The sequence below is a fragment of the Thunnus maccoyii genome, chromosome 17, assembly GCF_910596095.1.
Source record: "Thunnus maccoyii chromosome 17, fThuMac1.1, whole genome shotgun sequence".
Classification (NCBI taxonomy): Eukaryota; Metazoa; Chordata; class Actinopteri; order Scombriformes; family Scombridae; genus Thunnus; species Thunnus maccoyii.
In genome coordinates this window covers 20,296,562-20,320,528 of record NC_056549.1, presented here as the reverse complement: position 1 = coordinate 20,320,528, position 23,967 = coordinate 20,296,562, and the positions used below count along the sequence as shown (strand labels likewise).

At 38.6% G+C, this 23,967-nt stretch overlaps 1 protein-coding gene across 1 annotated transcript in view; it reads right to left on the bottom strand.

Annotated features, from left to right (window-relative positions):
* Positions 1-1,155: 1,155 nt before the first annotated feature.
* Positions 1,156-23,967, bottom strand: part of ppp2r5a (protein phosphatase 2, regulatory subunit B', alpha isoform) — a 44,801-nt gene continuing 21,989 nt past the window's right edge. Inside the window, exons 3-13 of the mRNA XM_042390472.1 lie at positions 15,118-15,219; positions 14,917-15,009; positions 10,040-10,170; positions 8,260-8,319; positions 7,498-7,606; positions 7,045-7,098; positions 6,811-6,861; positions 6,601-6,720; positions 5,808-5,935; positions 3,742-3,843; positions 1,156-1,760 (exon numbers count right to left, since the gene is read on the bottom strand). Of these exons, the coding sequence (XP_042246406.1) occupies positions 1,508-1,760; positions 3,742-3,843; positions 5,808-5,935; positions 6,601-6,720; positions 6,811-6,861; positions 7,045-7,098; positions 7,498-7,606; positions 8,260-8,319; positions 10,040-10,170; positions 14,917-15,009; positions 15,118-15,219 (1,203 nt within the window). The 3' untranslated portion in view covers positions 1,156-1,507. The remainder of the gene's footprint in view (positions 1,761-3,741; positions 3,844-5,807; positions 5,936-6,600; positions 6,721-6,810; positions 6,862-7,044; positions 7,099-7,497; positions 7,607-8,259; positions 8,320-10,039; positions 10,171-14,916; positions 15,010-15,117; positions 15,220-23,967) is intronic.

The window sequence follows — 23,967 nt, the reverse complement described above, 5'->3', positions numbered from 1 at the left end:
GCCTACCAGTTGAATTTATGTGCTATAGATCTTTGATTCATCTGTACGATAACAGGGTAAAAAGTGACTGTTTAACGGGGTTATGTAACATGTCAATTACACTTGGTTTTTGTACAGATTAAACGGAGAAGTTAGAGCTGCCACAATTTGTCAATTAGTTGATCAACAGAAAATTAATCAGCAACTATTTTAAATATCAAATAAGCAAAAATGCCAAAAGTTTGCTTTCAGGTTCTCAAATGTGGCGATTTAACGGTTTTCTTTTTCATACATGATAGTAAACTGTACAGGCATTTTCACTGTTTTTCTGACAATTTATAGACAACAATGCATCAATTAATTGAGAAAATAATTGTCTGATTAATCGATGACCAAAACTATTTTAAATTGCCTTAAACAAAATATAAAGTGTTAATTAGCGAGCTTTAGAGGTGCTGGTATGTTGTTTTTGTTACCTTTGGGCAGAGCTAGGCTAGCTGTGTGCTAAGCTAAGCTAATCGGCTAATGGCGGTAGCTTCATATTTAACGTACAGATATGAGAGTTGTACCAATCTTCTCATCTAACTCTCGGCAAGAAAACGAATACACAAACAATAGTTCCCAAAATGCTGAACTATTCCTTTAATTCCAACATTTCATTCTTTGAAAGCCCCATCTCAATACTTTAGTGTAAATAATCTTATAAAAGCGGGTGTTGTGTTACAAGTATTAGCTTTATGTTTTCACCCAGATAAAAAAATATTTACCGACACCTGAAACACAAAAATAATCTCACATATATGACATTTACTCTAATAGTGAACAAGTTTCAACTCCACAGTCCCAACTAGAGTCATTCATAGAGATATCAAACTATATCCGAGATTATTATTCTTATGGGTTTTTTCTTTTGGCCATGCACCTCTCGTTTATCTCTAGGAGGTGACTGTCTTCTACCGTCCTGATAACAGCCCTTTTTTTATACAAACATTTCTGGAAACTACATGTCTAAATTATGGGTCTGGTCCCGTCTGCCTCATTACTCCCAAAGTCTGCAGTTCCCTTCGTCCTTAAGGTTTGCACCCAAGTGTTGGCAGCAACGAGAAAAAGCACATTAAAAAATAGACATCTTTAAATAGCTATTCAGCTTGTCTAAGTGCAGCACAATCGGAAACATTGAATTCAAGTCATTATTATTTTCTCCCCTCCCATGTATCATACAATGAATATAACAAAAGAAAATCATTCTCAGTTAAGAAACTAAATGCGAAAGGATAAATCTTTGATCAGACAAATACACAATATACTGCAGCCACACTGTAACATCCAAAAATAGTCTTAAGTTGAAGTATCTTTTTTTTTTCTTTTTTCTTTTTTTGGGACAAAGAAATGCTGGCATTCTAAGTCACTCTAAGATTTTATATACTGCTGAGGTGTAATTTGTGTTTTTTCCGTCTCCGTTAATCTCCCCCTGACAGTCCTGAACACGGTGTCAAACCGTTAGGGAATAAAAAACTGATGTCCGACGTCATTTGGCACATGGGGTGCTCTTATTGGCTGCCTCAGTGACATCAGGATCTTTGTCGTCTGTGGTGACGGCAGCCGTGTCAGCAGCCTTGTCCTGGTTGTCATTATTATTATTACTATTGTTGTTGTTGTTGTTGTTGTTCTGGACACTCTGGAGCCCATGGCTGTTGTTCTGTACTAGAGTGGTGTTGCTGAGCCTCAGCTCCTCCAGCTTCTTCCACAGCTCATCACGCTCCTGCTCCTTCTTCTTCTCCCTGGAAGACATTTTAATACTTTTATTTATGTTTGCATTTAAAACCAAAAACCAAAAAAAGCAGTTAAGTTTCCCCGATTGTTGTTAACTATTTAACTATTATATCAGTGTACTTTTGCATGAGTCGTCCTTTTGAACTCTAGGGCAACTCTCTCAGGAAGGTTTGAGAACAACTACTTACTCCAGTTCACTTCCAAAACATTCATTTGCCTGCTGCTCTCATTTACAAAAACATCTGGTTGTTTCAGCTGCAATGTTTAAAAATCTCATCACAGTTATTTTATTACTGTTAGAACATCTTGTAAAAAGTGTATTTGTACATTATCACAATTAATGATGAATATGACCTTCTGTCTTTACATCAACAGTTTGGACATTTCTTCTTATATAAAGTGATTTTTATGGAAACTAGGGATGCAAATTCTTAGCAATTTCCTTAATCGATAGTTGGCCACGTTAACAATCAATTACTGATTTATCATTAATAATTTATGAAATATAGTGGATGTTTTTCCATAATAAAACTGTTTTTGAACCACTGATGTGACTTATGATCGACGCAAAACCAGAGTTCATTAAGAACTTTAAGAACAGATCAAACAAACACGAAGTTACTTGAATTATAGATTAAATAACACAAAACAATGACTTCATTTGAAACTGCGGAGCTCCCACTCCCGTCTTGCTGTTTATTCAACAACTGGCCAAAGTATTAAACACAGCAAACAGCTGCACAACTTCCAGCTTCATTAGAGGACATAAATAAGTTCAGACTAGATGTGTTGGACATACAGGTTTCTAACAATTCAAACTAATGTGACCCATTTTTCCTTCATCAAAAGTGCCTTCAATAACCTGTAACATTAATGAATAAATAAACAACACCAGTTAAACCAATCTTCCCCACAACGAAGAGTCAGTCTGACAGGGTTAAATAACACGCATACCTTATCTATATGATGAGTGTTGTGTGTTGTTCACTGTTGCTAACGTTAGTCCAGCTGCTGGAAACAGCTGCTCAGCCTGAACAGATGTCCCGGAGATGCACATATGTTGCTCCAACTCGCCACCGCTGAAATGCATTTATACTCAGAGCAGGGGAGTGACGCTTTTACAGTTCAACACTTAAGTTCTGATTTTGTTAGAAGCATGTTAAGAGTCCTGCTTGTCCTGACCGTTAACACCGCAGCTACAGGGCTGCTCTCCGCCTGCGTTAACTGAGCAGCTGCTCACTGCTTCTGTTCAAGATGGTAATATGGGCCTCAGATAGCTAGCTAAACCAGAGAGCTGCCAGACAACAACTCAGTGAAAATCACAACTTTATGCTGCAGTCAGTGTTCATCAACACGACTGCCTCAGTGAGCAGAGTGATGCAAGCTGCAACGTTTTTATTCCTTGGTGGGCAGGGAGGTGCATTTGTTTTACAATTAGTGCAGAAAGTCAGCAAACACGCCTGTTAGTTCATCTCATTAAACAATAAGAGACTCCACCTAGTGGCGCAACCAGATACTACAACAAATCTACAGTACACTGACAGTTCAGGCCAATTCATGATTTCCGTGGCTGTGAGGGGCTGCATAACATAAATTTCATCATTCGCCCATGTCTGTGTGGACCCCTTTGCGGACATCCGTGCACAGCACAAAACCGTGCGGACTGTACGCATCAACTGCCTGCTTCACACAGCTCATGTTTACAACCCTGCCGGGGCCACAATCACGTCAGAGTGTTCAGCCCTGCTGTTTACAAAACGGTTTGTCTTTCACTTGTATTTCATCTCTACAGCATCAGAAGGTAAAAAACAGCTGCAATTCAGCACCATCGAATAAACAGAAAATGCTCCGTGATCATGGTTTCACATGCTTATATGCATCACCAAACCGAATCTACACTTAACTTTTTCCATCTGCTTGAGCGGCTGACAGCCACTGTGAGCGTTCAATCTATTTCACCCAACAAGTCTGCAAGTGTCTGTTACTCACCGTTGCCGGTCTGCTTTATAGGAGGAAGTCAATTCATCAAACAGCGTGCAGTTCATCTCCATCAACGTCTTCAGCACATTGTACACCAGAGCTACGATTGTCCTGCAACATAAAAGAGATGCACCTGGATGAGTAACATGACCATGAAACGTAAGACACAGACGAACTCACACAGTTTAATCACTTAAGAATGTTTAAATGGTTTAAAACTATTTCCAATGACTAGTTCCACTGAACATTGTTGATTATCCACAGCAACAGATACAGTCGTACTGGGCAAAGAATTTTGCTTTTGAATTTTTCAGATGTCATTTGTAAATGCTTTGAGCACCACAAATGAAATTCCTTTCACCTCCGAAGTATTACGATGGCAAAAAAACTCCATGGAACCTAATAAAAAACAAATAAAATGCAAAACTACCTGCATGACTCGATGCAATTTAGGTTAAGTGAGACTGTGATTTTGTAATTTGGGTGAACAAACCCATAAAATACAATTTGTGCCCCCACAGACAACGAGAACCTCTTTAATGGCAAAACTGGTGTACAAATATCAAAACATTTGAACTACTATACGACTCTGCAGCAAGTGTTTTTATGACAAATGACACACTGAGTGACGTTCATTAATATTCACTCTCCACATTAAAACATTATCAGGGTTGCTGCACACTTTTAGAAATCTAATTGAATGTTTTTTAAGATCATTTTAAGACCCCGACAGGAAATTTAATATCCTTTCCACAGCAAAATAAATGCACATTAGGGCTGAACTTTATGTTTGAAATCAACTTGACAATATTAACAGGGACATTTTTCTGGATATTTTCATATCTCCATATAACAATTATATGTGAAATCACATAATCAAATTTATGGCAAATGTGTTGATCTGTGTCTCACTGTTACACTTAATATTGGATAAAACTCTTAAAAAAAAGCATTTCAATATGAAATTTTGATTTTAATTTGCTTGGAATTGTTAATTTTGACAACATTGTGTAAAACAATAAAGTTGTTGTGGTTGTTCTCACAGAGCAGGTTATAGTTAATTCTTCCCATTAAGACACACTCACTCACAAGCTCTGAGCATATAATCTCTCTACCTTTCATTCATTTGAACAGTCCATTAAATCTGTTCAATCTGTTTCCAGTGAAGCAAACTGCATATTGATCATTGCAGCTCTGCACTAAAAACATTGTTATCCAGATTCTATCAACTTTCAGAAATAACAGACAACTCTGTGTCTTCTCTGAACCCTGCTGGCTAACCGTCTTTAGCTTAGCATCATCTGCACTGTTTTGTGTACTTCTTTAATCCTGTTACCTTGGTGAGAGCAGGCGGCCTGTGGAGAGCCAATGAAAACATTTACCAGAAAAAGAAAGAGCTGAGTCACGACCGAAGACTAAACCATGTTTAAATAAGTGAATCCTGTGAGTGGATATTTCTCTGCAACTAAGCATCACCTCAAAATATATGACCTACCATCATTAAAAATAAGACTTTTTTTTAAAGACATGTTATGACCTTAAATCCTGAAAATCTTATTTAAGACTTTTTAAGGCCTGATTATGGAGTTACACTGGCTAATAAAAAAAGTTATTCCTAAGCAATACAGAAAATATATACAGGGGTTAAAATTACTTTTATGACCAAGCACGATGGCACATAATGTGTTAAACATCAAACCATCATGGTGGCGTCTATATGCCTGTCTGTAATGTGTATGTGTAAACACAATCTTTTCAAGCACATGACAGCAGCTTAATACAGACACAGCAGGTTTCTGATTATTCTCGACATTTGAAAACAGTTCTCTATATGATGAGGAGAATCTAACATCAAAAGGCCCACTTGTTAATGAGTGGGAGGTGCGACTGAAAGCTCTGAATGATTAGTAAGTAGACCTTTGATCTTAGATTCTCTTTATAATACATGAGGTTTTCTTTATACGGCAGAGGATCTGAATAGCTTATGAGTAACTGTGATAATTTCGTTTAGCCTGTTTTACTGAATGTGAATGATTATTCAGTCAGTCAGAAAGCTCTGGAGGGAGAGTACGTACGGATTCCAGTGCTCTTTGGAGATTCTGTACAAACTACCGAACATGATGGGAAGGACCTTGTCGATGTTTTCCTCTATGAGGCTGAGGATGTACTCGTTATTCCAGAAGTACAGCGCTCGCTCTGCTACCTGTCAGGACAGACAGAGAGAGAGAGAGTGAAAGACTGCAGTGAAAAACTTATATTTTCCATCAGGCGGACTAAGTGGGATTCTACCGGTTAATGATACAGGCCACATTGATTTTTATCTGCTGTTCCCACGTCACTCATGAGAGACGAGGTTGTAGATGAAAGAGAGGGGAAAAAAAGCCCCTTTCAGACACATTTCAGTGGAATCAGGTTGAAATACCACAAAAACAGATTTTACGATTGGCTGAGAAGTGAAGTGTATTAATAAAAAGAAAATGTACGTACATGAAGCGTGTGACTTTAATGTTACTCAAGCTTCTGCACCAATGAAACAATAAAAGATAAAAACTGTCCTTCATAGTAGTACATTAACAAACATTAATGCCATATTTCCCTCATGTTTCCCAAATGGTTTTCTATCGTTCCGAGGTTTGACTGGCGCTCTTTTAATTCCGCCTCCTCGTTGCACCTCGCAGTAGTGGAAGAAAACATTTATTTTTTCACATTTTCTTATGCCGATTTTTCTGAAAATGGACACTTATATTTGAATGACAAAATCCATCATTTAACAGCTTGATAAAACCAGCAAGGTTACATTTCAATGTCTGAAAAGGGCTTTAGGTAAAGGAAAAAGACAAAGTTTGTGGAGTGAAAACAAAAACCAACCTGGAAGTGGGGATTGGCCACACATCTAGAAATCTGTTTGAACAATGGCTCCTGGATTTTCTTGAACTGTGTCGGCTCAATGACATCCAGAATCTCCTCAATTTCACCCAGGAACATCACCTAATTGGATAAGATGTGGAGAACATGAGGCGACATAAAGAGCTGGTTGACTGGTGTCATAACTGTGAGGTGTATTTATAGAAACGATACCTCTTTCTGGCTGCAGGTTTTAGGCCAAAACTTCAGCAGCCCGCGGATCACCTGGACACATAACAGACAACTTCTTGAGAATTTCTCTCTATATTGTCAGAAAAAAAAAACCCTTCCACAGTCTGTTTGAGTGGGCGGTTGGCAGCACATACTACCGATTTCTCTGCAGTGTAGACTAATTTTGTGCTCTAGGCTTTTTGTGCTTTGAGTGGGAGGAAAGATTTAAAAAAGTACCGGTTCAGTGAGTGTAGGATCCTTCTCCAGGAACTGTACCACACAGTAGGCCAGCTGAAGGACACAAAATAAGTACAGTGAATGCACATTCTGCACTTAAAGCTGTAGACAAAACCACATAACCTCACCTGAACTGATTTCTATTTTGTATTTGGGGTTTAAACCTATGATAGGTGAAATTATTCTAATGAATTCCCTCTGTGGTAATGTTGAGAAATTAAAAATATTTTCAAACACAGTAATAATCAACCAGGACATTTTCATTTCAAAGCCACTAGACGGTGCTGTAGTACATGAATTAGATCAAGTTTATTTCTGCTGAGACCAACAGCTGTATAGTTTAGTTACACTTAATGTCAAATCTTTTCAGTTTTGAATCATTCAACTCATGTTCTGTTGGAAGGATATGCAACAGACTAATAGACAAGATAGTTGGGGAGAAATTCTTCCAACCTGTGCATGGAAAAGTGCCAGTCCTTTAGCTGTATGTAACGGGATGAGCACCTTCATCAGGAACTGTTTGTGCTCTGCCTTCAAAGGCAATGCGAAGCCGTTGATGATACTGTAGACAGAGAAACAACAGCACAATGTTACATTTATTATACAGACAGACAAAACTCAGGCATTAACCTAATACTGAAAGATTGAAGCAAAGCAGAGTTGTGAATAATCCGTTCCTGCGGCAGAAAAGAAATAGGAAGAGAATTCTCTGCAATTATAGTACCAAAATGACAGCAGATAGGAGGCCTGAGGGGACTTTTAGTTTGGGAAAGAAAGAATAAAAAGCAGAAGTCCTCTACAGCACGGGACAAGAGTAAAAATCCTGCACAAGCCTTAAACCTCTGAATTTCTGTAGTAAAGCTATGACAGAATAAAGACCAGGTTTTCATGATACTAACGATTAAATTAACTAAAATCCACCTTGAAAATAGTGAAATCTGACTTTGAGGAGAAAAAAGTTAGAGTTACCAAACACCAAACACTCAAAACAAATAACAGTATTTGTTTAAGGACAGTTTGTTCCCTAAGTTTTTCAAATGTGCTCAATATTTTACAACCACAGATGAATCTAAACCGTTATGAAGAAATCGAAATTGAAAAGTTGTTCAGTCTACAAACACGAAACATAACTGTCAAATGCGAGCATTTTAAGCCAAAAGATGTCAATGGTGATTATTGTGCATGTCTTCGTGTCACTTGTATATCATTACTCACCTTCCCAGGATTTCTAGGAGCTCAGCGACACCGTTGAAGTGATCAGTTTCATAGATGAACCTACGACGGCAACGAATCAATGATGAAACATACGTAAACAAACTAACATCACAACTCTAAAAACATGATGTACTGATCAGACCAATTGATTCAAGCAGCCCCCAATACTGCTTAGTGTTCCAACTCAATGATGTGGGTCATACAGTTGAGTCTTATATATGAGTATTTTAATGTCCAGATTGTTCATGGTTTGACTCAGACTCAAAGAGTGAAATATTCTTCGGTTAACAAACTCCTTCCACAAGCGAAATAATAATTATGTCAACAAATGAAACATGTTCAGCTACACACCTCAAATCGACCGCTCTCGTGTAACTCAATGACTCATATAGACATCATTCACCTCTTTGGTTTGATAACCCATTTCCATCTAGCTGTGCGACCACGGTATGTACAGACAGTGCCTGACAACTGCGGCACTATTTTTATCCTGAGTGGCAGATGGTCAAAGTGGGTGCACGCGTTTTGCCACCTTGCCTGTTGGAAACGACATCAAGTGTCCCCTGTTTCAATCATCTAAATCCCATTGTCACTCAGCAACAGGAGCGGTAAAGAATCAACATGCCGCTGATGGGAATATCTGATGCCTCCATCTGCACTTTTCTCTTCCTCCTCTTGGTTTTTGAAGGGTGGGAGGAATCTGTTCGGGCCTTTGTAAAGTAAAGACGGATTGAAAAGATTGTTTGATTGTTGCTGAGACATTAAATTTGAGCCCATCATGTGCATAATGGACTCAACTGAAAAACAAATCCAGAAACACATCATAAATATCTGTTCATTCAGTTGACGGTGTTTCGCTTGAATTCATTATATGTTTCTGTGAGTCAAATGTAAAGTGAGACAGATTGGAAAATGTTCCAATACTCTTAAGACTCAGCAGAACTGTCACGATAAAGACTGTTTTGATCTGTGTTCAATTCTTCAGTAACAGCCCTTTACGCCCAAATAGTTTCAGTAACTATGGAAGTTGAAACCAAAAACTCCCTTTTTTCACATTCCTGTTTGTCTTCTCACCATGTCTGAAGAGCCGTGAAAATTAGGCAAATTAGATTGATGACAGATTTTGAAAGAAGAATGGCGTCAATTAAAAGACAATTTTACATGAGGAAACAATAACAGAGGTATCAGGTTTGTGTTTAATGTTATGAGACTCTGATGTTTTCAGTGGATGTCATGAATTAAAATAAAGAAGACGAATGGAAAAGGAAACTGAAAACTTCTGAATATTTCGCTGAGAATTTCATGATTATTTCTGCTTCAGTGCATAAACACAAATCATTTTGTATTTTCTCATCACTCCTCGCAGCTCTTGAAATGCAGGTAAAGTTCCTGCGTTCCCCACGAGTTTCTTGGTCCCCTGGGAAAGTTTCTCTGCTACTTCCATAAATTACTGTTATTTACAGACATGCTCATGCTTCACAAACTTGGTTGTAAACGTGTTTGTTCCTGTAAATTGTTGGCTCTTGTCCTGAAACTTGAATAACTTGAATTTCAGTTTCTCATTTGAAATGGCTGACAGGCAAAAAGAAAATCAACTGAGTTGAATAGGTTGCAGTGCAGTGGTTTGCTAAAGGAAGCAGGCCACTCAGTTTTGTCATAATTTTGACACAAAAGCCACTGATTAAAGATTAGTTTTGTACCGTCTGATCAGTATATACTGTAAATAACCACAGCTTAGTGTTTTGTGGCATTTCTACTCCATTTAATTCATGTCACTCACCGCAAGAAGATGTTGTTGATCTGCTTCCTGATGAAGGCTCGCAACCCCAGGAACTTTCCATAGATCCGGTGCAGGATGGTCTTCAGGAAGTCCCTCTCCCTCGGGTCCTCACTGTCAAACAGCTCCAGGAGCTGCAATGACAAACAGAGAAAAGGACAAACGTGCACTACATCAGTTCTCAGTCCTGAATCATTTGAAAGGTGTTTTCAGTGAATCAATAATACAATAATATCTATTATGTTAGTTTGTTGTATTAAGATTAAATTCTCAAATTCTCAAATCATGACTTACCATCTACAAACATGTTTTATAACAAAGATACAGTATGTGTGCCTGAGAACTCTGCATTGTAAATAGATTGGAGACCTCTGGCATATAACAGCTATTTACAGCAGCATATATGAGTCATTATTACAATACTGTTGAGGGCAGCCAAAGCCAATGCCACGGAGTTCAAAAGGATTTTTTTCAGGCTCGGATCAGCTTTGGAGTATGGTACTCATCTTCCCGTTAACATGCCATCAGCACCTTGGTGACAGGACTGACAGTCTATTTTTAAAACCTACATATATCCAGGAAAAGGTTTCATCATGCACATGTTCGTCTTCTGCACAGGTCTAACTCACAATCATTCAGATACACATAGTAAAGCCCTGGGGTTAAATGGTGCAACCAGTCTTACTGTGCTAAATGAGCAGCTCAATGAGATGTCTCAAGGGCATCATGATAACAGTTTAAGTAACGGGGAGGTGCAACTTATTCCCATCTCCATCATTATCTCCCCAGATTGTCTGAGAACCTGAGGCTGTGAGGTGAGCCCTCTAGTTGGTGCACTGTAACTTTCTCCATTATGGTTACATTAATAGATTATTGCCTTTACTACAAATATAAATTTGCCTCAAAAGATGTACAAAATATGAGGAACGCTTGTTGTTTCCAAGTATTAATCCTGACTAGATATGTCAGCATTACACCTGTGTAGAGCTGAACCCAACAGAAAACTATTCTGCAACTATTTTGATCAATCACAAATTCATCATTTATCAAGAAAAGAATGTAATTTTCACAGCTTCTCAAGTTGTTTTTTCTGTTTTGTGTCATTTTAAATGGGAATATTTTTAGATTTTTGACTGCTGCCGAAAAACAAGCAGTGTCAAAACATTCCTAACTCCAGGAAAATTTGATTGACATTTTTCACTGTTTTCTAATATTTTACAGACTTAAACGGTTAATCAGTTAATTAAGGAATTAATCTGTAAATTAAACAATATACCTACTGACTCATGAGAGTGAAATATAAAAGAAGAAAACTGGAATCTGCAAAAAGATGTTTGTAAGATTTTCCACACATCCTCACTGACCTACAAAAGAGGTGAGATCTTAATGGCTCTGAAGTTGACCAATGAGGACAGAGTGGGATATAGACATTGAACCCGACTTTATTATGAAACAAAAGCTGTCAGAGTAATTCTGACGCGCAGTGTTTGCCTGAGGTAATATCAATAATTCAATCACAGTAGGTTACATTAGGAGTTTCCTCCTGAGCCTGACCAGCGCACGTCTCTGGATAATTGACACGGTACGATTTTAAAATTGCTGAAAAGAAAAAAAAAAATCTAGGCTACATGTATATCCATTTGTATTTAGACATAAGGCTCAAGCATAAAGGAAATATGCATCACATGTAATCAAGTCTATCTCTTTAATAGTGATGACAAAAAATGATCCACTGGGGGAACAAAAGTTCATTAAAGAAATTAAATCAGTAATTGAATGACTAAAAGCCTGTCCACCAAATTTGACAGAGGTAGTGTAACTACGTGAGAACAACTAAAAAAGCCTGTATATGAGACATGACTATAATAGTGACATTCAATCAAAATAAAGCAGTAGTTTTCTATTTATAAAACCTCCGGCTCCGACTGACGCTGGCTGGACAATGTCATGTTCAACACTAAGCTTAATCTGTACTGCATGAAGCCTGTAACCAAGTGAACTGTAACGAGCACTTTTGCTGGCAGGTGAAATTAAAACAATGTTGTGTAACTAATAAATTGAGAAATTGATTTTAAAACGATTTCATTTTGATTTGTGATTAAATTTCTCTACCAGTTGTGTGTGAACATCATCACAGCCCTCAGGGACTGCTGACAGGCTGCCAAGATCACACTTGGCACAAATAAGTGTGTGTCTTGGGTTATATGATTGCAAGTAGACAGAGCTACATACAGGTGTGAAAGCGACGTAAAACACACGGAAGACACACAGGAATCTGAGCATTTGGAGGTAATCAGGGACACGAGCTCAGATATTCAGTGTAGTTGTGAAGCAAAGGTGTGATGCAAATATAAGAAATATGAATGTAACCACATGCTTTAGAGAATATGAATTATTTATTTTAAAGCATAAACTGAGAAAAACAGATCTCTCAGGCTACCACACACACGCTCCATAACATTTTGCGGTTCTTCCTGACACACACACACATACACACAAAAAAATCCCTAAAATACACCCTGACCACGTGTCTGACCACATGTTCAGCTCTTAGCTCCACATATGGTTGTTTTCCCATGTCGAAGGCTGTTTTCTGAGCAACTACAGCAGCTGTGCTCAGTACTGTTGATCCAGAGTAGTGCTAGTTTTTAAGCTCAGTATTCAAGGATGGAAACAAGCCATTAACTTACTGTTAGGGTAGAAAAACAGAGGTGACCTGAGGTCTACATAAATGGATATGCCACCGAGACTGTACCGCTCAATGGTTCTTTTCACTTCTGGGTATCAGTGGCCTCTTCACTAACACTAATTCTCCCTTGTTTAATTTACAGTATCTTAGCGTGACACAGCTGGATTACATCTGTAACACATCTTATATCTGTAACACACGCAACAGGTACAAAGTTTCACAAAACTCTGATTAAATAAATGTTAACATCAAAAAAATGTTTACACTGAGCTGCTCTGCTTCATTTCTATATTAGTCCACATGGGACACCTACAGGAGAATGATGAACAACAGAAACACCTTAACACTGTACAGAGTACAAATGTCAAACACCTAATAATGACTAAGGTTACTACAGGGTTTTATGTAGTCTGAAAAAAATCTGATAATAGTGTGAGAATGGATACATGTAACATGATAGACCGATAGAAATACTTTATTGATCCTCGAGGGGGAAACGACAATAGTTACCACATGCCAACACATACAACAAGAGAAAAAAAAACCCCCATAAAAACAAAGACAATCAAAACCAGGATAAAATAGTTAAAAGTTTGAGAGTCAGCACCAGACACATGGATAAGTCATGTGTCTGACAAAAAAAAAAAAAAAAAACCTCCCTAAAGTGCCAACACAGACCAACAAGATTACAAAAGACCTAACAGCCAACAGTAATAAATAATCATCAAAGCCACTTTATACTCTGGCAGCAGCAGGCACAAAGAACCTTCTCAATCTTTCTGTTGAGCATCGGGTCATGAGCAGCTGTGCACTGGGGGCTTTCTTCATATTTTAGAACAGTCCTCAACTTTGTTCTTCCTCTTTTTATGGCTACATGTGAATGCACCAGTTCCTAATGATCACTGCACCGACATGTCAGAATGTCCTTGAGCCACTGAGCCTCTACTTTCTCTAAGGATGCTTCTCTTGGCTGCCATAGTGCTTTGACCTCTGCAGTAAATACGTATGTGAACATCTTAAGAGGGATATTTAAAGACACGTTCATGCTATGTGTATTATGACGACTTAAACAAACCAAGGGCCTTTTTTTTCCCCTGCCTTAATTGCCACCCGAACCTCCACCTCTTTTTCCTTTGCTCCAACCACAGTCCTCTTCTCTCCTCCTGAAGAGTAAACAACGGGCAGCTATTTAAAGCTCCCCCACGACACACTCACATCATGGAAAGTCAGTCCAGGCACCTCGGATGTGGCCCAGCCAACATTCCAGGCCCTGTGGTCCTCGTTAGCTGCTTCTGCTCTGCGGCTCCACAAAAGAAATGAAGCATTCCTGCAGTAGGTGGGTACTGAGCCAGGACAGATGTAACCTAGCTACACTGTATTAATGGTTTGACTCATCAAACCAAGCATACCCTCGGAGACACATCACAATGTGTTGGTAATAACTGCTGTTATATTCACCTCTTTTCACCCCTGCAGTAAAAAAACAGAGATTTAAATATCGACTAATTGAACCTGTATATTGACTAACAACCTGTAACGACTAACGGGACTTGACTACCACGGTGGTTCCTAACCTTTTCCCTTAAGTGACTCCTATTTTACTACTGAGTAGACTAACAACTCCTTTTTAAATGTTTAACTATCATACATACTTAACAGGCTTCCATTTGACACTTTCAATGTTCTCTTCTCTCTGATGCTTGGCCAAAAAAGTTTTTTTTCTCACACAGCTTAAAATCAAGAGGGCCTCACAGCCCCCCCGAGAAGCTTTGGCAACAGCTTAGGAAGCAGCTCTCTAACATACATTTATTGTGTGCTAGGCAGCACATTTTGCTGACATTTGTTGGCCGGTTTGCCATGAATTCATTACCACTCCAATTTAAAATGTTATTTATTCCCCACATAGATTTGGCAGCATTATATGAAGCTACTGTATATATCAAGAGATGTTTTTATTTACATATTAAACAAGTTAAAAATTTGTTAGCTGCCACTGCTGTGACCTGAGGTATCTGTGCCTGCTCAAAAACAAGCCTGTATTGATGCACGTACAGTCATGCAAACTACTGATGACATTATAAAGCAAGTTGAAAACCTGCTCACACATTTAAAAAGATCATTATTATGAAACACCTGACTCATGATAAATGTAGTCCAAGAAGAAAATGGCTCATGCCATGCAGACACTTACCTGCAGAACAAACTTCTGGTCAATGTAGCGCTTCGCAATGCTGGGCTGGAAGTCTGGATTCTCAAGAAAGCGAAGCAGAAACTCGTAGACAAGCTGGAAAAAAAAAAAGGAAACGAAATGAAATGTGCACAACATACAATGATGAGATGTAAGGAGTAATAAAGAGAAGCAGAGAGAGAGGCTCAAGAGACAGATCCTTACTTGCATGTGAGGCCACGAAGCCTCTAGAGTGGGTTCATCCTCCTCTGGGTCAAAATCTGGGTTTTCACTCGGTGCAAGTGTCCGGAATATGTTGGTGCAGATCTGTGGAGAAGAAGAAGAGTAATGTTAATTTAAAAAAAAACACAAGGAGTTAACATCTCAGGAGAGCATGGGAGGAAATACAGCAGGGGAATTAATAGTTACTTAAAGATAATTAACAAGTGAACCTTTACTTAGAGACAGAGTGATGATGATAGAGTACCGAAAGTTGATGGGATAAAGGAGAAACTAAAATTACATAAGATATTTGCAATATACTGTATATATACCAAGTTATTTGGTTTCCAGTGCTCCACACCCAGCTCTAACAAAACAAGCTGCTTCAACCATTATCTAAAAACCACCAGACAATATTGACTGACACCCTCCCTTATTTATTCATCTTTTCACCACAAACTGTATCTAGTGTAGTGTGAATGAGTAGGACAGTGTGCTTATACCGTAGCGTGACGAACCTTGCGATGCATTTGGTTACAGTTAATTTGCCTACATGCCAAACAACCCAGACAAGGTTACTGAGTCTGTACCTGAGGCAACGTAACAAACAGTAGCTTCTCAAGTTGTTTGGACAGTTTTTTTTTTTTGTATTAAGCAGCTGTTAACATTTACCAGAGATTAAATAAAGAGGGATGGGAAAGCAAAATTTAATTACAAGTGGTTATAAGTGGTCACGCATTTTGAGAGTCAATTAATTCACTGTTCTAAAGTCTCCAGAACTGGTGGTGCAGCCAAAGAGGAATTTAAGAATAAACATACGAGTGGAGAGAAACTTTGTTCTGGTCTATTTCAGAGCAAGTTTAACTTAAAAGGAAGATGTTTAATGACATCTACCAAAGCACGGAAGGGCTGAATAATACCATTAACGATTCTACATGAGCCACGACCAACTATTAAAATTCTGTACTGAAGACAATCATTGCAGACAGGTTACAGCCACCTCTATCCCACCTTGTTATTTTTAGCAAGGGTAAATTTGAGTGTGACACACACACACACACCGCAGAGAGGAACAGGAAAAGCTGGCATTATGTGATTGGATGGGCATACTCTCAAGCTGGAGAGGTAAAGACAACATCAAATTATTTATTAGTAGCTGGAAAACCTAAATAACAGTACTGGGAGAGGAAGGCGGCAAATAAATTTTAAACCTGACAGTGGCCCTGAAGTTGACAGCCCACAGCAGGACCTTCCAAGCGAATATAATTTCTGAGTGCGGGAAGAGAAATGACATAGACAGAAATAGTAGAACAAGGAACAAATGGAAACTGAACCAATGAATCAGCAAATAATGTCTTATTAAAACATACAGTGCAGTTTCTCACCAAACTTGTCAGTTTGTGCAAGGTCATGCGCAAAATGAAGAGCAGCATATAATCATTCAAAGCAGCTCATGCTAGCTAGAAAGCTAATGTAAATAATCACAATATTCATTTGCTAACCTGGTATCCCCATTCTTTCTGATATTTTCGGCCATTTTTTAGATTTTTTTTTACTCAAGTCCCACGGGGACCAGTGAGTAGAGTTACAGCTGTGGTTCCCAATCATTTTTTTTTTTAGTTTGTGACCATTTAAAACAAAGCTATGTCTTCTTGCAACCACTCCTCACAGGTTTATTCCCTCTCAGACTATTTTATGAATGCTTTTAGAAGCTTATTGAGTTCAAATGATCAAGTAATTCAAAAAAAACCATCAAAGATTAAAAGAAAGACTGGGAAAAATGTATTTTGTGTAACACAAATGGATTTTCTCACGTTGGAAAACGCTAAGCTACAGAGCTCTGGGAGTCCAACTTTTCAACCATTCTGCTCTACAGCAGAAATATCTTTGTCATAACTCCCATCAATGCCAAAATCCAATAGGACGTGCATTGTGGAGGTCAATGATTTGAGGTCGATGTTAAATTTAGTTTAACTTTGGCTGCATAACCTGCCAGAGAGTGCATCCGCTCTCTGCTGGAAAAAGTTGGTCTTGTCTGTGCAATGTCAAACTTGCCCTTTTGTTGAGAAAAGTCCTGCAAGGAAGCATGTCTGAGTAACGTCATAATGAATACATTTTACATGCACTCAGTGACCACTTCATTAGGCAGACCTGCTGAGTAACTCCTCACAGTAACTCTTTTGCTTTCCAAGTGTCCTGAATTGACCAAAGTCACTGTTGTATTCACAGAACCATCCACAGAAGATTGGAGCTTTGTGACATTGCACATGACCTTGATAGAAATAAGCTCAAACGATCAGCAATAATTCATAGATGCTGTGATATTCAGATGACCCAGTTTCAATTTTCACATTTCCATTGTAGCCTGATCTGCTTGTTATTAGCTGAAAGAGGAGTGGCACCCAGCATGGTCTCATGCTGCTGTTGCCCATCCCCTTCAAGGTTGAATGAGCTGTGCACTCAGAGATGCCCTTCAGCTCACCACTGTTGCACTGAGCTGTTATTTGCCTGCTTGTGGCCTTCCTGTTATTTCAGAAGAGTCTGACACTATAGTGCAGCTAGAAACACCATCTAGCAATAATAATTGTACTGTACAATGTTCAAAGCCACTTAAACCATTCACCTTATCTATTCTTTAGCCAAACAGTAACAGGACCTGTTGATTGCCTGCATGAAGAAGGAATTTGTTCCAACTATAAAATGAAGTTGCACATATAAGCATTCACCACAGGCACACAGATACACTCGAAAGTTATCCCGTTCATAAATAACTTAACTATACCCATTTACTTTGAAACGATCGACAGGATTTAATACAGTCAAGGTGTCAGGAAACCAGCTGACTGCACAACTGCAGTCATGTGGATGCCGTCACAGGCCTAATGAAGCATTCACTACTGCTGATAAGTATCAAATATAACCCTTTCCTTGAAAAGTGCTCTAAAGGCTTCTAAGGAACCAAATTCACTGACTGAATTCACTGAGTCGAGAGCATCGAGCGTCAATACGTGTTGATGTTCAAGCAGTTTAGGCCTGTGACATCATTAGCCTAATTGATGAAACTGAGCAATAGCACACTATGACATGTCGCAATATGAAAAGCACAGGTGTAAACAAAAAAAATAATGATGAATGAATTCCATTTAGCTGCTTCAGTTTCAGGGTGCCGGTATCGTGCGTACAGGCTCACAGTCACACTGTCATGGCTTATTGGGACATTTGAATAGAACAAAGCCATTGTTGATGTTATTAGCAACACCTGTGCTTTTCTACTATGAAAAGTCAAAATGTGAAAAAGGCCAATCAGCTGGCACACCTGGCATTTATTAGCTGTTGTTTCCAGACACCTCTACATGCTCCTAATGACTTAAGCTTGAAACTGCAACAAAACCTGCATATTTTCCATACAGTCATTCATAGTCTTGAAACAAAAGAAAAACAAGCAGGCATAATTAATAAGAGCACATAACAGTTCATATATCACAATACAGATATATTATAGCAACAATTTTCACTTCACGAGCCTCTCAAACTATAGTAATGGCCTTAACATCTGCATCTGCTAATAATGACGCAATTTCAACCTCTGTGAGCTCTCTGTGGCGTATCACTTAGCTGTCCCTGGAGTGAGGCACGTCATTGGCTGGGCTGGAATCAGATGACTCAGATGACAGGGTGGGTTGCCAGGCGGTAAATTGTACCTCAGTGTGATGCCCATTTTGCCAGCGGAGCGCTCTGAGGCCGAGGGCTTACAAAAGTCAAGATAGACGGTGGGGTCGATGGCGCTGGGGCACACGCATGAACTATTACTGTAGGTGTAACTACTGTTTAACAAGGATCATAGGAATGCATTTTAATGTCACAGAAATGCCCAAGCGACTGGTATCCATTGAGGGTATTAATCTGTCTATTCAGTGCAGCATAATGGGTTATATAAGTCACCACACAAGCACCAGGCATGCTTATATCAATTCCCCTAGTCACTTCACAACGTTTAAAAATAACTACAGTTGGACAAAACAAGAGAAAATATTGTGGGAGGAAAGCAAACATGGTAAGCGTGTGAAAATTCTAATGGAGGATAAAAAGGAAACAGTTATTTCTGTGTGTGTGTGTGTGTGTGTGAAAGTACTGTAGTGGGATTCATAAAGGCCTGTTCCTAAGTGACAGGCAGTGAAACCAGTGTGGGTTCGCTGATGATGAGGGAGGCTGTGGCTCTGTGTGGGGTCACTTTGTGGGTGACGCTAGTAGCAACCAACACCTAGCAACGTAAAAGATAAGAGAGGAGGAAGAGGTGGGGGGTGAGATGAAGAGAAAGTGCAAGAATAGAGTGCAACATTAGCAAAACGGGTGAAAAAAGGTGCAAGTTAAAGCGAGTAAAAAGGGAAATTATAGCGCTTTTCAGCTAAACCTGCTTCCTTATTCCTTGCACAGAAAGGGAAGAACAAACTCCAAATTGTTTAAGAGAAGTTGTTTTATCATAATATACTAGTAACACTAATTATAGATTTGGCACAAGAGCAAAACGTCCTTTTACATAGATGAGAAACCTAGCTGTTTGTACTCCTAGCAACCTCAGTGATCAAAGCGGTCCTCTCTGCAGCAGAATAATGGGCTGCACTTTAAACGCTCACCTCTTCATTATCATGTGATGCCAAGCATGGAGTATCTGGGAGAGCTATTATCAACCCAGCTTTCTGAAAGTGCAGCTGTTATTTGTCTAACCTCATTCAGAACCATGTCTGTAATACAGACACTTGGCTCTGAGATGGGCTTTCTCTTGAGCTGGACCCATGTCCCTCTGCTCTCTCATTGCACTGGAGAAGTGAGATGATGAAGACAGTCCCTGACGATACTCATGGACCAGCCAGAGTTATGTGTTCCCACTGATTTAGCTAACAAGCTGCTAATGAATTGCCCAGGAGCTCTGATGGTCATCCAGTGTATGTATGACTTGCTGATTTATCTCTGCTAATAAGAATCAATAGCCTAATATCAATCAATAATCTAACCGAAAAGTGATATAATTGCCTTAGAATCAGTTTGGAGTTGTCTCTGAATAGCCGTGATGAAAAAGTCCATCTTATTTTTTGTTTTTTCACTTAGTCACACACTTCTTTTACTTTCCCAACATGATGAGGAAACGTGTAAAAATTAAATTTAGTTGCTTTAGATCAAAAGCTTACTGTTTACCTCAATTAAACACACAGAAAATAACTTATTCAGGTTTTTATAATTAACCGCAAAATAACTTAAGATTATATTTCTTGCTTGTGACTAGTGTGATATATAAGTATGATTGTATACTTTTATTACTTTGGAATGCTGATGTACGATGAATTGCTGCAACATTTACTGCCTGTGTTCAAACATTAAGCAATTTATCATGCCATGATGCAGAGAAAGCACAAAATATCCATCTTGTATTTGCTACTATGGAGGTTTATATGAACTGTTTTACAGTCCGATGTTTATATTTAGGGGAAATCTACTATACTGCTCTACAGATGTGAAAATTCTGACATTTTGAACAACTCAAAACGACATGATGGTTAAAAAAAAAAAAAGGAAATTCAGACCCATCTTGTGTTTCTTTTGTTTATATATAGTCTAATTTTGATTGCAATCTGTCAGTATATCATGCAGTTAAACCAATATGGTGTTACCCACGTTGCCACTTTGGTTGTTTGCAAAGCTTTAGGGCTTAACCAACCCTAACAAAGTGAAGGTGGAGAGATGGTATTTATTTAAAGTCTGGTGTCATTACTAGCTATAACTGAAAGCCGCCATAACTCTCTTGACTGTCCACTTGAAATCAAATTGATGTCCTTGCTGAGTTTTTGGTTGCTTTAAGGGTGCGACCAACACAATAACAGGGCACAGTTTGTTACTAATACATAATGTACTTTAAACACTGATGTTGCATCAGTTTAAACACTGACTAAGTGTAAGCAGGTTGACACTGTTGGCTGTCAACTCCATATTTACCCTCCTATTCCATGTTTACACTGCCTTCCTGCTTAGAGTAACCAAACCATGGCAGGAGTATCGAGGACTACCTTACACTGTCAGTCAGAACATTTCTGCACAAAATTGTGTTTGTTTTTTGTTATTTTTGCATTTTTTACTACATCTAAAGCAGTGTGCCTGTTTAGGACTTTTTGTCTTTTTGGAAATGATTTATTTCTTGATCACCATAATTGGACACCTGTTGAAATGCACACGTGTTTCTTAAGACAAATGAATCCAGAAACCAGTATTTAGCACAGCTGCACAAAAGTGCTGTTATTTGTGACTGCATGTTTAATCTACTGATTAATTTCTTAATTAGTTGATCAATCGTGTAGTCCATGAAATAGTGGAAAAAAATGGCATTCACAATTTCTCAGAGGCCACGATGAGGACTTTAATTTGCTTGCTTTGTCAGACGAAAATGTTAAGATATTCAATTAACTGTCATATATGACAAGGAAAAAAAAAAAAATCAAATCTTCACATTTGAGAGGACGAAACCATCGAATTTGGGCATTTTTGCTTGAACAATATTTTTTGATGCTTGACTAATTGTTGCAGCTCTATGTTTTATACAAAAAATGTAAAATCATAACCGCTCTCCTAATTAGAGCAGGGACATGTCAACGAAACAAGCTTCTGAATTTATGTTTAATGAAAATTTAGGCAGTGAAAACGAATGAGTAACTTTTTTCTCCTCTTCCTGTCCAAGTCATGTTTTTCATGCATCCATCTCATCCATCAACTGCACAACTCTCACTTTCACAAAGTAATGAATAACAGCTGAGTGACAACAGTCTTAACTGAGTCCTAAATCAATATTTGTAAGGTATGACATGGATTATTAGAGTCCATCAATAATTTTGAAACCTCCTTGACTCAGCGCTGGATGCGTTCATCCGTATCCACCATGATAATCTGCAGTGTGGAGTGAATCACTGCAGCACTGACTACAGTACAGACTGTTGTGTTCTAAATGTTGCACATGAGTCATTATTGTACTGTAGTAGGGAACTAGGCTGCTCAGGGCACCTGCTACATGAACACAGATCTATGCCATATCGGCCAAAGATGCTTTTACAGGGGTTTGGATCGGTTGTTAAACAGACAAGTCTGGTAACAAGATTCCTCCAACAGCCAATGACTAGACACTGACCTTCACCTGCGCTTTGACCTCTCTGGTGAGTGTACAGTATATCTCCAGGTAATATGTTATTTAAATGAACAAATTACAGTTTGGATGATTTCCTGTGCATAATCAGTGCACAACTTCTTTCCAGAATCCTAAAAATGCCAGTATTTACTTTACTTTTGTTAGTTCCAACGTCTTTCAACTTCTGACAGTAATATTAACTTAAAATGACAGGTCATTTTTGATGTTATACATTTATTTTTCCACGCACGATTTAAAATGTATTTTATCATGAAGAGGGCAGTTTGTTTGAAATAAATGACTGTATCAGAGTTATGACTGTAACTTTCCTATTCTTTCTTTGATAACTGCCTGTGAGGCAGTGCCTCACTAGAATAAGTGTGTTTTTCTTCTGTCAAAATGGATGTGCACAGAGGAGTATTTCTCTGTGCTTGAGTGCATTATGTGACCTGAAGTTCAAACTGTGGCTATTAGGCCAAAATAGCACAACAGAACAGTGCAGTTTCTGGGGATTTGACCAAAAAAAACAAAACAGAAAAACCCACAGAAACAAGAGGTCGAATGTATAAATATTTTTGGTAAAGACAAGGTTTTGTTGTGGAATAGCCACAAGAAGTCTTGAGTAGGTGTGTGACAGCTCACAAAACTCACAGTTCAGATCGTATCGTGGTTTTCACACACGGATTGGATAATTTTTCGGATCAGCAAAAAAAAGGGAGATAAATATAACTTTGGTTTCCATTTAATCTGTAAAACACTTTCAGCAAGGAACTTTCTATCTTAAATAAATCTTAAAATATATAAATTATTCAATACTCAATAGTTAAATTAAAATGTGAGGCAATATATCTTCCTCCTTTGAACATGGTAGTAAATGAAAAAACAGCCTGTGTCCACATCATCAAAACTTGATGACGAATCACAAAGATGAACACACGTCTTGTCCTGCAGCTGAGCTTGTTGAACAAGCCACCAAACAAACATTTGCCGGGGAGAAGTGGACCGCTAATGTCAGTTAGCAGCTAGATAGCTAACTAGCTGCTCAGCTGCAGCAGGTTAAACATCATGTTAACATACCTGCAGATGTCACTTCAGACCAGTTAGATGCTGGTTTGGTCGTTGCTCTTCAAAATCCCTGTTAGCGACGTGCTGTCTGTCCATGACTTTTAGCTACAGCTATTTGTTAACGTTGTCTCCAATGAGACATTAACTTTTGCAATTAATCTGTGGTTCACATGCATGCCGAACCGTGGAAGGCGATCCTTACGGGTCACAGATCAACTACGTTCCGTTACACAGCTAGTCTAAAGTGCTAGTCACTGGCATTAGTGTAGGTTAGTCAGATTTTACCGGAGGTTAGAGATCGGTCTAAGTGTTAAATCTGTGGATTAGTTTTACACAGTGGGTTTGGTGATGAGCTTGAGTGGGGATTTTTGGCTCTCTGCCTTTATCTCCTCTACTCTCTGTGTCGGCGCAGCTACCACAAGTAAACAACATCAGAAAAGGTAAAAGACGGCACTTTTTACTCTAAAAATCAAGTTTTGGAGAGAACATTGAGAAAACGGTGACAGACAAATATTCAGTCTGTACAGTTTTTAATTTTAAATCCGTCTTGACTTTACTTTCATTAACTCTGCTCCACATGTACAGTATGTGGAGACAATACAATAAGTGAGAGAAAGAGTGTG